Here is a 13,904-nt window from a genome sequence, read left to right as displayed (position 1 = left end):
GGAACACACGTGGAGAGGGCTGGATGCAGAATCAACACGATGTAGAGGGTGGATGCAAACTGAGGGTGGGGAGAGGGTCAGGGCCTCTGGTTGGAGCAACCAGGTGGAGGGAGGAACCATTTGCTCAGGTGAAAAAAGCAGGACGTGGATTCCTGGAAAGATGAAGACTTTGACTTTGACATGACGAGTCTGCTGGGCCTAGGTGACATCCAGGGGGATGTCGGGGGGGGCGGGCAATGAGATACACAGGTCTGTAGGTCAGAACACTCCGGGCTGTGGGAGAGGCGAGAGGCATCAGTGTAATCCGGAATTGTGGCTTCTTTTTACCCTCTTAACAGCAGAGTTCAGAAGGGGCTGGTTCTGGGCTCTGGGAGAGACATGACGGGGGCAGGGTGCCATTCCGCGGATTCACAGACGACTCCTGGCTCACCTCTGACTCGGTTCCCCCCACAGATGGCTTTTCCCTGCCGCAGGTCGATAAAGAACCCCAAGACTCTGACCAGCCTTCTGGTGGGTGTGAGTTTCCTGGCCCTGCATCTGTGGTTTCACCAAGTGCCCAGCTTCCAGCAGGAGAAGAGGGGGGGTGGCTCCCCCCACGCTGCCCCTGTGACCCCTGAGGCCCCTGCTGCCGCGCAGCCTTCGGTGGTCAGTTCAGGGCCCCCGTGTGTGGCCAACGCCTCGGTGAACGCCACGGCCGGCTTCGAGCAGCTGCCCGCGCGCATCCAAGACTTCCTGCGCTACCGCCACTGCCGCCACTTCCCGCTGCTCTGGGACGCGCCGGCCAAGTGCGCGGGCCGCCACGGCGTCTTCCTGCTGCTGGCCGTGAAGTCGTCGCCCGCCAACTACGAGCGGCGCGAGCTCATCCGGCGCACGTGGGGGCAGGAGCGCAGCTACGGCGGGCGGCCGGTGCGCCGCCTCTTCCTGCTGGGCACGCCCGGGCCCGAGGACGCCGAGCGCGCCGAGCGGCTGGCGGCGCTGGTGGCGCTGGAGGCGCGCGAGCACGGCGACGTGCTGCAGTGGGCCTTCGCCGACACCTTCCTGAACCTCACGCTCAAGCACGTGCGCCTGCTGGACTGGCTGGCGGCGCGCTGCCCGCACGCGCGCTTCTTGCTCAGCGGCGACGACGACGTCTTCGTGCACACGGCCAACGTGCTCCGCTTCCTGGAGGCGCAGCCGCCCGACCGCCACCTCTTCGCCGGGCAGCTCATGGACGGCTCGGTGCCCATCCGCGACAGCTGGAGCAAGTACTTCGTGCCGCCGCAGCTCTTCCCCGGGCGGGCCTACCCCGTGTACTGCAGCGGCGGCGGCTTCCTCCTGTCCAGCCACACCATCCGGGCCCTGCACACGGCCGCTCGCCACACGCCGCTCTTCCCCATCGACGACGCCTACATGGGCATGTGTCTGCAGCACGCCGGCCTGGCGCCCAGCGGCCACGAGGGCATCCGGCCCTTCGGGGTGCAGCTGCCCGGCGCCCGGCACCCCTCCTTCGACCCCTGCATGTACCGCGAGCTGCTGCTCGTGCACCGCTTCGCGCCCTACGAGATGCTGCTCATGTGGAAGGCGCTGCACGACCCCGGGCTGAGCTGTGACCGGGGGCGCAGGGTCTCCTGAGGCCGGCTGGGCCGCGCTGGGGGGATGAGCAGCCTCCAAATGTGACGTTTTCCGTGGTGAGAATGCATCTTCCCTGCTCCGGATACCTTCTATCCTACCCATCTTGGTGCAGCTGAATGCCAGCTGCACGTTGGAATCATCTGGGTGGGGGGAGGGGGGGTATGGAAAATACCTCAGTCCTGGTCGCATCTCCACAGGTTCTGATTGCAGTGATCTGGGATGCCCTCAGACGTCTGGGTGTTTGTTAAGGTCCTCAGGTGACTCGAATGTGCAGCTCAGAATGGAGCCCACTGGGTTAGGAATGTCCGTTATCCTTCCAAACCCACCTCCATTGCTCCCTCTTGGAGCCGTCTAGGGCGCCTAGCTCCTGCACTCTAGTCACTGTGGGCAATGGAGCAAGGGAGGTGTCGGGGCCAGGATCCAATGTTACCTGTTGGGTGCAGCACACATACGAGTTGTCACTTGTATCATTTCCTCCACAAATGAGCAGAGCTGGAACTGGAGCTGAACTGACAGTCATGCGATGGATTCCCCTCCCCCGGAAGTCAGTCTACACTAAAAAGCAACACACTAGAGTCAGAGCTGAGAGTGTCTGAGAGTGTCTTCCTCCCACCCAGTTCTCTCCCACCCACTGTGAGGTCAGAATCTCTGCGTGCAAAGTGGGAACCGAGGCCGGGTCAGGGCAGTGACTAATCCAGGGCCATGTCGTCCCCTCCGTGCTGACCCGTCCGTTGGGGCCCCACCCAGGCATGCTTGCCCCACCAATACTCACTCCCCGGGGTCAGAGAAGCCTCTGCATCTTCACACAAGCACTGATCCGTCTACTTGAAATGTCCTCTGACCCCACCACCATCCCTGTCTTTTGCGTCAGTCACAATGCCTGCAGGGGAGGCTGCCAGCCCTCCACCAAAATCTGCTACCCCCTTCCTCCTGACACTCTCCAGACCACACTTCCCAGCCCCCGTTGCAGCTGGCGCGGCAGTGTGACCAGGCTCTCTCCCATGGATGTGTGTGGACGCGATGAGGACCACTCCCGGACCCGGGCTCACCTGTGCTCGCTCTCTCCTTCCCCTGGAGTGGAACATGGATGGGCCTGTGACCCATCCCTGACCTCGCAGATGAGGACAACATCCCAAGCTGGAGCTGGGGTTCTCGACCTCGGCACTGCTGACCTTTTGGGTTGGGCAGCTCTTTGTTGTGGGGGCTGTCCTGCGCTTTGGAGAACATTTAGCCGTGTGTCCTGTCCTCTGCACACTAGAAGCCAGCATCACACCCAGAATCACGACGACCAAATATACCTCTGAACATCGCCAAATGTACCCTGGTGGGCAAATTCGCCCCTGGCTGAGATCCTCTGGCCTAGAGGAAGGCAGAAAAACAAGAGCGTCTCTCAGTTGCTGCCTAGAGCAGAGCTGCCCATGGACTGACCTGGAATACTCAGGCCCGACTATGGAGAAGAACAATGTAAACTTTTATGTGTTTTCAGCCTCTGGGGTTTTGCAGGCTCTTTGCTACAGCAGACTTGCCCCATGTAACCTAACGTGTCCTCTCTGCTCGCTTGTTTCTCCCCAATCAGACTGGCTGCCCCCAGAGAGAGGGACCACGCCTGATTCACATCGAGCTGGCACAGATTGGCTCCGAGGGGACCAAAGGCAAGTCCTGCCACGCCCACTCTGGGAACCTGAGCAGGCCAGCTCACCTCTGAGCCCCTCTGTCCACGCTGATGATCCATGGAGGGAGGGCATGCAATCGCAGCCCTGGTATCACCTGGACTCACCCGGCCTCGCCCGGCTCATCTGGCTCTTGCGCCCCGCGGCCACCAGGGGGCGCCCTCCACCCACGTTTTCCGCGCGGAGGCGGGCGGCGGGTCCTTGGGTCGGTGCAGAGTCGGTGCAAATTCCGGCTCCGGGAGCCTGTGCTGCCGACTCCCTTTACTGGGCCTGCGAACTGACAAGGGCCCCCTGAGCATGGGAAATGATCCTGTCTCCCTCGCAAACACAGGCGCAAAGTCCTACACGAAATGCCAGCAGACGGAACGTGGTACTGCGTAAAAAGGGTAACATCAGCACCTCGGTGGGTTCATCCCCGAAATTCGAGGTGGGGCTAGCGTTAGAAAAGGAATCGGAATATACGAAGAAAAGAGGAAGATCTGTCGATGTGGTACATCACACCAAGAGAAATATGAGTACCTCAGATGAGGGAGAAAAAGAGAATTTTTGATAAAAAATATCCATTCGTGATTTTAAAAAAATCTTAGTACAAGGTGAAAGCATTTCCTCTAAGATCTGGAACAAGACCAGATGTGCCGTCATCACCACTTCTGTTCAACATTGTCCAAGACTTGAGAGCACAGCAAGGCAAGATAAAGCTTCAAAAATATAACAACTTGAAAAAAGAAAGAAAATGATCAAAACCTCAGAGGTTTGCAACCATATCAGATCCAATTTCCCCTTTCTGTAACAAATTGATGCCGTACTCCCTATCCTGAAATGGAATTCTTAGATAACATAATCTGTCCACACAGACATTTTCAAAAAGTCGATATAATTTTTAATTGTAATGTAAAAGATTAATAAGAAATACTTTAAAATAAATAGTATGAATTTTGATGTGTAAATTTTGGGGCATAATGACAAAAAAACTCCCTCGCAGATTTCCAAATCTCCTCCTAAGGGGCAATACGCCTCACTGAGAACCACTGCCTTATATAGAAAACCCACCAAAAAGCCACACTCAAAAATCCTAGATAATTGATTAAATTAATAAAAAGTACCAAGTTTTCCAGATACAAAATTAATGTACAAAAGTCACCTTAGTGGAGCCAGCCTGGTGGCGCAGTGGTTAAGTTTGCACATTCTGTTTCAGCGGCCCGGGTTCACAGGTTCAGATCCCGGGTGCGGACATGGCACCACTTGGCACACCATGCTGTGGCAGGTGTCCCACATATAAAGTAGAGGAAGATGGGCACGGATGTTAGCTCAGGGCCAGCCTTCCTCAGCAAAAAGAGGAGGATTGGCAGCAGTTAACTCAGGGCGAATCTTCCTCACCAAAAAAAAAATAAATGTAGTTTCTATATTGTAATAAGCAGTCAGAAAAAGTCCTTTTTGAAAAAAATTTTTGAGTTAATGATAGCTTACAATCTTGTGAAATTTCAGTTGTACATTATTGTCTGTCAGTTGTGTTGTAGGTGCACCCCTTCACTCTTTGTGCCTACCCCCCACCCCACCTTTCCCCCGTAAGCCACTAATCTGTTCTCTTTGTCTACATTTTCAAATTCCTCATATGAGTGGAGTCATTCAGAAATTGTCCTTCTCTATCTGGCTTATTTCACTTAACATAATTCCCTAAAGGTCCATCCATGGTGTTGGAAATGGGACGATTTTGTTCTTTTTTACGGCTGAGTAGTATTCCATTGTGTATATATACCACATCTTCTTTATCCAATCATCTGTTGATGGGCACTTATGTTGCTTCCACATCTTGGCTATTGTAAATAATGCTGCAATGAATACTGGGGTGCGTGGGACTTTTGGAAATGCTGACTTCAAACTCTTTGGATAGATACCCAGTAGTGGGATGGCTGGGTCATAAGGTATTTCTATTTTTAATTTTTTGAGGAATCTCCATACTGTTTTCCATAGTGGCTGCACCAGTTTGCATTCCCACCAACAGTGTATGAGGGTTCCTTTTTCTCTACAACCTCTCCAACATTTGTTACTATTTGTTTTGGTTATTTTTGTCATTCTAATGGGTGTAAAGTGATATCTTAGTGTAGTTTTGATTTGCATTTCCCTGATGATCAGCGGTGATGAGCATCTTTGCATGTGCCTATTGGCCATCCGTATATCTTCTTTGAAGAAATGTCTGTTCGTGTCTCCTGCCCATTTTTTGATCAGGTTGTTTGATTTTTTGTTGTTGAGTTGTGTGAGTTCTTTATATATTATGGATATTAAGCCTTTGTCAGATATATGACTTGCAAATATTTTTTCCCAGTTAGTGGGTTGTCTTTTTGTTTCAATCCTGTTTTCCTTTGCCTTGAAGAAGCTCTTTAGTCTGATGAAGTCCCATTTGTTTATTCTTTCTATTGTTTCCCTTCTCTGAGAAGACATGGTGTCCGAAAAGATCCTTTTAATACTGATGTCAAAGAGTGTACTGCCTACATTTTCTTCTAGAAGCCTTATGGTTTCAGGTCTCAGCTTTAGGTCTTTGATCCATTTTGAGTTTATTTTGGTGAATGGTGAGAAAGAATGGTCAATTTTCATTCTTTTACATGTGGCTTTCCAGTTTTCCCAGCACCATTTGTTGAAAAGACTTTCTTTTCTCCATTGTAGGCCCTCAGCTCCTTTGTCAAAGATTAGCTGTCCATAGATGTGTGGTTTTATTTCTGGGCTTTCAATTCTGTTCCATTGATCTGTGCACCTGTTTTTGTACCAGTAACATGCTGTTTTGATTACTGTAGCTTTGTAGTATGTTTTGAAGTCAGGGATTGTGATGCCTCCAGCTGTGTTCTTTTTTCTCAGGATTGCTTTAGCAATTCGGGGTCTTTTGTTGCCCCATATGAATTTTAGGATTCTTTGTTCTATTTCTGTAAAGAATGTCATTGGGATTCTGATTGGGATGGCATTGAATGTGTAGATTGCTTTAGGTAGAACGGACATTTTAACTATGTTTATTCTTCCAATCCATGTACATGGAATGTCTTTCCATCTCTTTATGTCGCCACCCATTTCTTTCAGAAAAGCCTTGTAGTTTTCGTTGTATAGGTCTTTCACTTCCTTAGTTAAATTCACCCTGAGGTATTGTATTCTTTTTGTTGTAATTGTGAATGGTATTCTGTTCTTGAGTTCTTTTTCTGTTAGTTCGTTATTAGAGTATAGAAATGCTACTGATTTATGTAAATTGATTTTATACCCTGCAACTTTCCTGTAGTTGTTGATTATATCTAAAAGTTTTCCAATGGATTCTTTGTGGTTTTCTCTATGTAAGATCATGTCATCTGCAAACAGTGAGAGTTTCACTTCTTCCCTCCCTATTTGGATTCCTTTTATTCGTTTTTCTTGCCTGATTGCTCTGGCCAGGACCTCCAGTACTATGTTCAATAAGAGTGGTGATAGAGGGCATCCTTGTCTCGTTCCTGTTTTCAGGGGGATGGCGTTCAGTTTTTGCCCATTGAGCATGACGTTGGCTGTGGGTTTGTCATATATGGCCTTTATTATGTTGAGGTAGTTCCCTTCTGTCCCCATTTTGTTCAGAGTTTTTATCATAAATGGCTGTTGGATCTTGTCAAATGCTTTCTCTGTATCTATTGAGATGATCATGTGGTTTTTATTCCTCAGTTTGTTGATGTGGTGTATCACGTTGATTGATTTGCGGATGTTGAACCATCCCTGTGTCCCTGGTATGAATCCCACTTGATCATGATGTATGATCCTTCTGATGAAGTGCTGAATTCGGGTTGCCAAAATTTTGTTGAGAATTTTTGCATCTATGTTCATCAGCGATATTGGCCTGTAGTTCTCCTTTATTGTGCTGTGCTTGTCAGGCTTTGGTATCAGCGTGACGTTGGCCTCATAGAATGTGTTAGGAAGTGTTCCATCCTCCCTAATTTTTTGGAATAGCTTGAAAAGGATAGGTATTAAATCCTCTCTGAAAGTTTGGTAGAATTCCCCAGGAAAGCCATCTGGTCCAGGGGTTTTATTCTTTGGGATGTTTTTGATTGCTGTTTCAAACTCTTTCCTTGTCATTGGTCTATTCAAATTGTCTGCTTCTTCTTGAGTGAGCTTTGGGAAATTGTAGGAGTCCAAGAATTTATCCATTTCCTCTAGGTTATACATTTTGTTGGCATATAGTTTTTCGTAGTATTCTCTTATAATCCGTTCTATTTCTGCAGAGTCTGTTGTTATTGCTCCTCTTTCATTTCTGATTTTGTTTATTTGAGCTTTCTCCCTTTTTCGCTTTGTAAGTCTGGCTAGGGGCTTGTCAATTTTGTTTATCTTCTCAAAGAACCAGCTCTTTGTTTCACTGAGCCTTTCTACTGCCTTTTTTGTTTCAACAGCATTTATTTCTGCTCTGATTTTTACTATTTCTCTCCTTCTGCTGACTTTGGGCTTTGTTTGATCTTCTTTCTCTAGCTCAGTTAGCTGTAGTTTTAAGATTGCTTATTTGGAATTTTTCTTGTTTGTTCAGATGTGCCTGTATTGTGATGAATTTTCCTCTTAATACAGCTTTTGCTGTATCCCATATGAGTTGATATGGCATGTTATCATTTTCCTTTTTCTCCAGGTATTTTTTGATTTCTTCTTTAATTTCTTCAATGATCCATTGCTTGTTCAATAGCATATTGTTTAGTCTCCACATCTTTGTGCCTTTCTCAGCTTTTTTCTTGCAATTAATTTCTAGCTTTATAGCATTATGATCGGAGAAGATGCTTGTTATTATTTCAATTTTTTTAAATTTGTAGAGGCTTGCCTTTTTTCCTAACATATGGTCTATCCTTGAGAATGTTCCATGCACGCTTGAGAAGAACGTGTTTTCTGCTGTTTTTTGATGCAGTGTTCTATACATGTCTATTATGTCCAACTTTTTAGCTTTTCATGTAGCTCCACTGTTTCCTTGTTGATTTTCTGTCTGGATGATGTGTCCAATGATGTGAGTGGGGTGTTGAGGTCCCCTACTATTATTGTGTTATTTTTGATATCTTCTTTTAGGTTTGTTAATAGTTGCTTTATGAACTTTGGTGCTCCTGTGTTGGGTGCATAGGTATTTATAAGCATTATTTCTACTTGATGAAGTGTCCCTTTCATCATTATATATTGGCCCTCTGTGTCTCTCTTTACCTGCATTATCTTGAAGTCTGTTTTGTCTGATATAAGTATTGCAACACCTGCTTTCTTTTGTTTGCTAGTAGCTTGGAGTATTGTCTTCCACCCCTTCACTCTGAGCCTGTGTTTGTCCTTGGAGCTGAGGTGTGTTTCCTGGAGGCAACAAGTTGTTGTATCTTGTTCTTTAATCCATTTTGTCACTCTGTGTCTTTTTATTGGCGAGTTCAATCCGTTTCCACTGAGGGTGAGTAGTGATGCATGAGGGCTTAATGCTGTCATTCCGTTGCTCGTTTTCTGGTTTTCCTGTGTTTCCTTTGTTTCTCGTCCTGTGTGTTTTAGCCTACCCATTGACTTCTGCAATTTCTTATGCTGGGTTTCTTAGATTTTTCCTTATTTATGTTTTGTGGCTCTGTTCTGTTTTTTAGTTTGCTGGCTACCCTGAAGTTTGTATTCAGAATCTCGTGTATAACATAGTTCATTTTCTGGTGGTCTCTTACTTACTTAGCCTAGACTGTTTCAGTCCCTTTCCTCCTCCCCTCCTAAATTATTATTTTCCTCTCTTATTCCAACTCGTGTTGTGAGTTTGTGGTTAGAGTGATAAGATTGTCTTTGCTTTGGTGATTTCCTTCCCTTTATCCTAATGCTGTAGTTCAATATTTTCTATCCTATTCTGATTCTATCTAGTTGTCTCCCTACTATGTGTTTTGTGACCCCTTTCTCCAGTTTTTTCTTTTTTCAGGTATGAGATCCTTCTTGAAGATTTCTTGTAGTGGAGGACTTTTGCCTACAACGTCCCTTAGCTTTTGTTTCTCTGGAAAAGATTTAATTTCTCCCTCATATCTGAAGGATATTTTTGCTGGATAGAGTATTCTTGGCTGAAGATTTTTATCCTTTAAAGTTTTGAATATGTCATTCCACTCTCTCCTGGCTTGTAAGGTTTCTGTAGAGAAATCCACTGAAAGTCTGATAGGGGTTCCTTTGTAGGTTATTTTCTTCTGCCTGGCTGCCCTGAGTATTCTTTCTTTGTCATTCATTTTTGCCATTTTTACTACTATATGCCTTGCAGTAGGTCTTTTTACATTGACAAATCTAGGAGGTCTGAAAGCTTCCTCCACACACATTTCTCTCTCAATCCCTAGATTTGGGAAATTCTCTTCTATTATTTTGTTGAGCACACTTTCTGCTCCATTTTCCTTTTCCACACCCTCAGGGATTCTGATAATTCTTAAGTTGGATTTTCTCATTGAGTCCTCTAATTCTTGGAGCTTTTCTTCAGTTTTTTAAATTCTTAGTTCTCTTTCTTCCTCTGTCTGGAGCCATTCAGACTGTCTATCTTTGATTGTGCTAATTTGCTCCTCTATGGTGTCTACATGGGCATTCAGGGAATCCGTATTCTCTTTTATCTGATCCATTGTATTTTTCATCTCTAGTATTTCTGATTGATTCTTCTTTATAGTTTCAATCTGTTTTGTGAAGTAACTCCAGAACTCGTTGACTTGTTTCTCTATATTTCCCTTTACCTCATTGAGTTTTTTGACGATAGCTACTCTGAACTCATTGTCACTTAATTTACCTATTTCCAAGTCCTCAGGACATACTTCTGTGTTTTTATTGTTTTCCTTGTGGACTGCAGCTTTTATAAATTGCTAGACGGTAGAGGAGCGGTTTTTGCTCATGATGCTGTTATTCTGTTGCAGTTACAGCCTGTTGTCACTAGATGGGGGTTGAGAGCCGCATTCTGAGCCCTCCGCACGTGATGGCAGCATGCAGCGCGGTTGGGGGAGGAGGGGGCACTTTCTCCCACGCACAGAACTGGACTCTGATCAGCTCTAGCTTTCTGGTCTCCTGGGCCCCTGCCTTGATGGGGTGTCCCCCCACCTCGTGAAAGCTTTCCCCCATTAGAGGGTTTCCACTGCACGGGTGGTAGGAGTCCTGGATGATCCCTGGACGTGGGGCCCCTCCCCTGCTCCTTCCTGCACCAATGGCAGCAATCCCCATCTCTAGTGGAGGGAGCGAAGTTCTCTCCTACCCTGTTCCAGCTCCTCCGAGGGCGGCTCCTGCCTCTACCCTCCGTTGTCATTTGGCTGCTGTGGGTCTCTGACAATCTCTGTGTTACTAGGATTTTTTGGTTGGAATTCAGTTGGTTGTAGTTTGTACTTTGTACTTTGGTTGTAGTTTGGAGAGGAGAGAGTCCCAGGTGAGCTCACTCTGCCATGCCGCTGACATCACCGCTCTAGAAAAATTCATTTTTTAAAGTACCATTTATAATAGAAATAAGAAGGTACTTAGGACTGAATCTATAAGATATGCAAGAAAATAATGAAAAATTATTTTAAGATATTGTTTAAACATCCAAATTAGTGTTGAGAGATATCACGCTATAAAGCATCTCTAAGCCCTGACTGACCTGGGTCCTCACCCCAACCAGGGAGCAGGGATAGCATCATCCCAACTGCCAGATGTGGAGACCCAGGCCCACGGGAGTGACCTGCCCAAAGTCCACAAGCCTGTGGGGCCTGGGCCCCCTGAGCCCTGACCCCCGCCCCAGCCACCGTGCCTGCCGTCCACTGAAGCCTGCAGCTGCACAAGGCCAGAGGCTGGGTCTCTGGGCTCCAGAGATAAGGAGACAGACACCAGTTCTGCTGTGTGCACACACTCACACACACACACACACTCACACACACACACACACACTCACACACACACACACACACACACACACTCACTCACACACACACACACACACTCACACACGGCCAGAGCATTATTCATGCCTTCAGTAGGAGGAAACCTTCCTCAGCTCCACCCATCTCGATGGCACTGGGAGCAGGAGCCAGTGGCCTTTGGATGCAGGAGGTGAGGGTGGGGCTCCAAGGTCAGGCCCCACCTCAGTTGCCCCCACCCCAATGCCCTACTTACCCACTCCCTCCAACCTGGAAGAAAAGAGCAAATAACGTTTATGGGGAGACAGGAAGTCTGAGCCCGATGAGCCCTGAGAGATGCCTGCCCCACCCCCACCCCCAATGAATGGGAAGGTGGGCCCGGAGAGGAACAGTGGCCAGCCCAGCCTCACACAGGAGATCTGTGGCAGAGCGAGGAGGCCAGGCCTGACCCCAGCTCAGAGTCCAGCCCTGGGGAGGGGACACTTTGGGATTTGATTGATAGACCTTGTGAGTGTTTGTCTGTCTCTGGACTCCCGAGTTCAGTCGGGCAAGGCTACATTCGCCTGTGCCAGGGATGATGCTGGAGCACAACCAGAGCCCGTACTGGGGAGTCCTGCCCGGGTTGGGGGGCACACAGAGAAGGGTCCCCAATCTAGTCTGGAGCAGCAGTTTTCAAACAGTGAACTGAGACCCATGAGTGAGTCACGAAATCAATTCCGAGTCTGAAACCCACATTCAAAACAAGTTGAAGAGAACAAAATAGAAATATCAAGTGACTACAGAAAGTAAACATACAGGATCATGATGTAAAATGTAACACTACTTGTGGTTGTGGCTTAAAAAAATGCCAGCAGGCCTGTAGCAACTGGGTTGCCAGATTCAAGATCAACATGCAAAAACCAAAGCATTTCTCTAGACCAGGCATAACTGGCTGGAAAATGTCGTTTTTATAGGATAACACTCATGACGTTTGGAACTTACTTTCTAATGGTTCAGAAAAAATCATGAATATGTGAATATATGTGAAAGAGAGAGGTAGGGAGATAAAGCAAATGGGGCAAAATTGTAACAATTGGGGAATTCAAGTGAAAGGTATAAGGATGTTAATTGTTCTTTCCACTTTTTTCTAGGTTTGGCATTTAAAAAAATAAAATGTAGGGAGAAAATACCACTTACAATAGCAACAAAAACTATAAAGTATCTAGAAATTAAGTGAATATACAAGACTTCCATGGAGAAAAAAATATTAAACTTTAATAAGGGACACAGACAATGATCTGAATAAAAAGATCGTTCACATTCTTGGATGGAACTATGTAGCAGCACAAAGATGTCAATTCTTTTTTTTTTTTTTTTGAGGAAGATCAGCCCTGAGCTAACGTCTGCTGCCAATCCTCTTCTTTTTGCTGAGCAAGCCTGGCCCTGAGCTAACATCCATGCCCATCTTCCTCTACTTTCTATGTGGGATGCCTACCACAGCATGGTGTGCCAAGTGGTACCATGTCTGCACATGGGATCCAAACCAGTGAACCCCAGGCCACCGAAGTGGAACGTGCTCACTTAACCACTGAGCCACTGGGCCGGCTCCAAAGATGTCAATTCTTCCCAAATTAATCTTCAATGAAGCCCTAATTCCATTTGGAATATTTTTTTTAAAGAAACTCAATAAGCTTACTCTAAAACGTAAACAAATAGTTGTCAGCCTTAAAAGTGAAGAGTGAAGGTGGCATTACCACAAAGTTGTGGTGAGATGAAAAGTGGGGGACTATGCCAGAACCCGCCAGCAAAGAGAGGTGAGAGCTCGAGGCCAACCGTGTGTGTGGGGACCTGACCAGCTGGGACAGGGTGCAGATATATACCGGATGGCGTGGCTCACTCTGTGGAAACAAGTACAACTGGGTGCTGACTAATGCGGCATTTAAGGATGAACTCTAGTTGGGTTAGGGGACCTAAATCTGAGATGTAAAACCATAAAGATAACAGAGGAAAATACAGGAGAATGTCTTTGTGACCTAGGTGTGGGGGAGGACTTTTCAAACAAATTTCAAACTTGTAAACCATAAGATTTTTTTCTTTCTTTCTTTTTTTTTTTAGGAAGATTAGCCCTGAGCTAACTGCTGCCAAGCCTCCTCTTTTTGCTGAGGAAGACTGGCCCTGAGCTGACATCCATGCCCATCTTCCTCTACTTTATATGTGGGACGCCTACCACAGCATGGCTTCCCAAGCAGTGCCATGTCTGCACCCGGGATCTGAAGCAGCGAACCCCAGGCCACCAAAGTGGAACGTGCAAACTTAACCACTGAGCCACCGGGCCGGCCCCTAAAGCATAAGATTTTTAAAAGCTGGAATTTAAATATATGATGCGTAAAGATTTCTATTCAATGAAGAACAAAGATAATAGAGACTGACAGTAGGAGGGATGTTTACACCATCTAAAGGCAACAATGGATCGATATCCAGAATCCACAAATGAAGACTCCAACAGAAAAGAGGGCAAAATGTTCAGAAGGAGGACTCCCAAATGTAACAGCACACAAGGAGATCCCCAAATTATTAATGATCATGGTAAAAACCAAATTAAAACTATGAGATATCTACACGTATAGACGAGTTATAGAAAGCCCTATAAATGCCCGTGTCGGCAGGGATGTGTTGTTATGAGCCAGTGGGGGCTGACGGGTGGGCTGTCTGAATACTGTCCCATCTACCTCATTAAATTGAGTGGCCCGCTGTCTCATGCTGTTACCTGTCACACACACGGGTTCTTTACCTGCCACACGAGAGGGGCCAAATAAAAACTCGAACGCCA

The 13,904-nt window shown here is 46.9% G+C and overlaps 1 protein-coding gene across 6 annotated transcripts in view; it reads left to right on the top strand.

Moving 5' to 3' along the window:
* B3GNT6 (UDP-GlcNAc:betaGal beta-1,3-N-acetylglucosaminyltransferase 6) overlaps window positions 1–13,904 on the top strand; it is an 18,591-nt gene extending 4,687 nt beyond the window's left edge. For 5 of the 6 annotated variants that reach the window (XR_011441038.1, XR_011441039.1, XR_011441037.1 and 2 more), the window contains 2 exons: window positions 454–1,667; window positions 13,190–13,904. Coding sequence is in view for 1 of the 6 variants with exons in the window: in XM_023645668.2 (XP_023501436.2) it covers window positions 454–1,611 (1,158 nt within the window). In the remaining 5 variants the exon portion in view is untranslated. Of the gene's footprint in view, window positions 1–453; window positions 4,229–13,189 lie in introns of those variants that run through there. The other variant, XM_023645668.2, reaches the window with a different exon arrangement.

Source organism: Equus caballus, chromosome 7, assembly GCF_041296265.1.
Source record: "Equus caballus isolate H_3958 breed thoroughbred chromosome 7, TB-T2T, whole genome shotgun sequence".
In the NCBI taxonomy this organism is placed as follows: domain Eukaryota; kingdom Metazoa; phylum Chordata; class Mammalia; order Perissodactyla; family Equidae; genus Equus; species Equus caballus.
The sequence above is the reverse complement of the archived record's forward strand: the minus strand, read 5'-3'. Positions and strand labels throughout refer to the sequence as shown.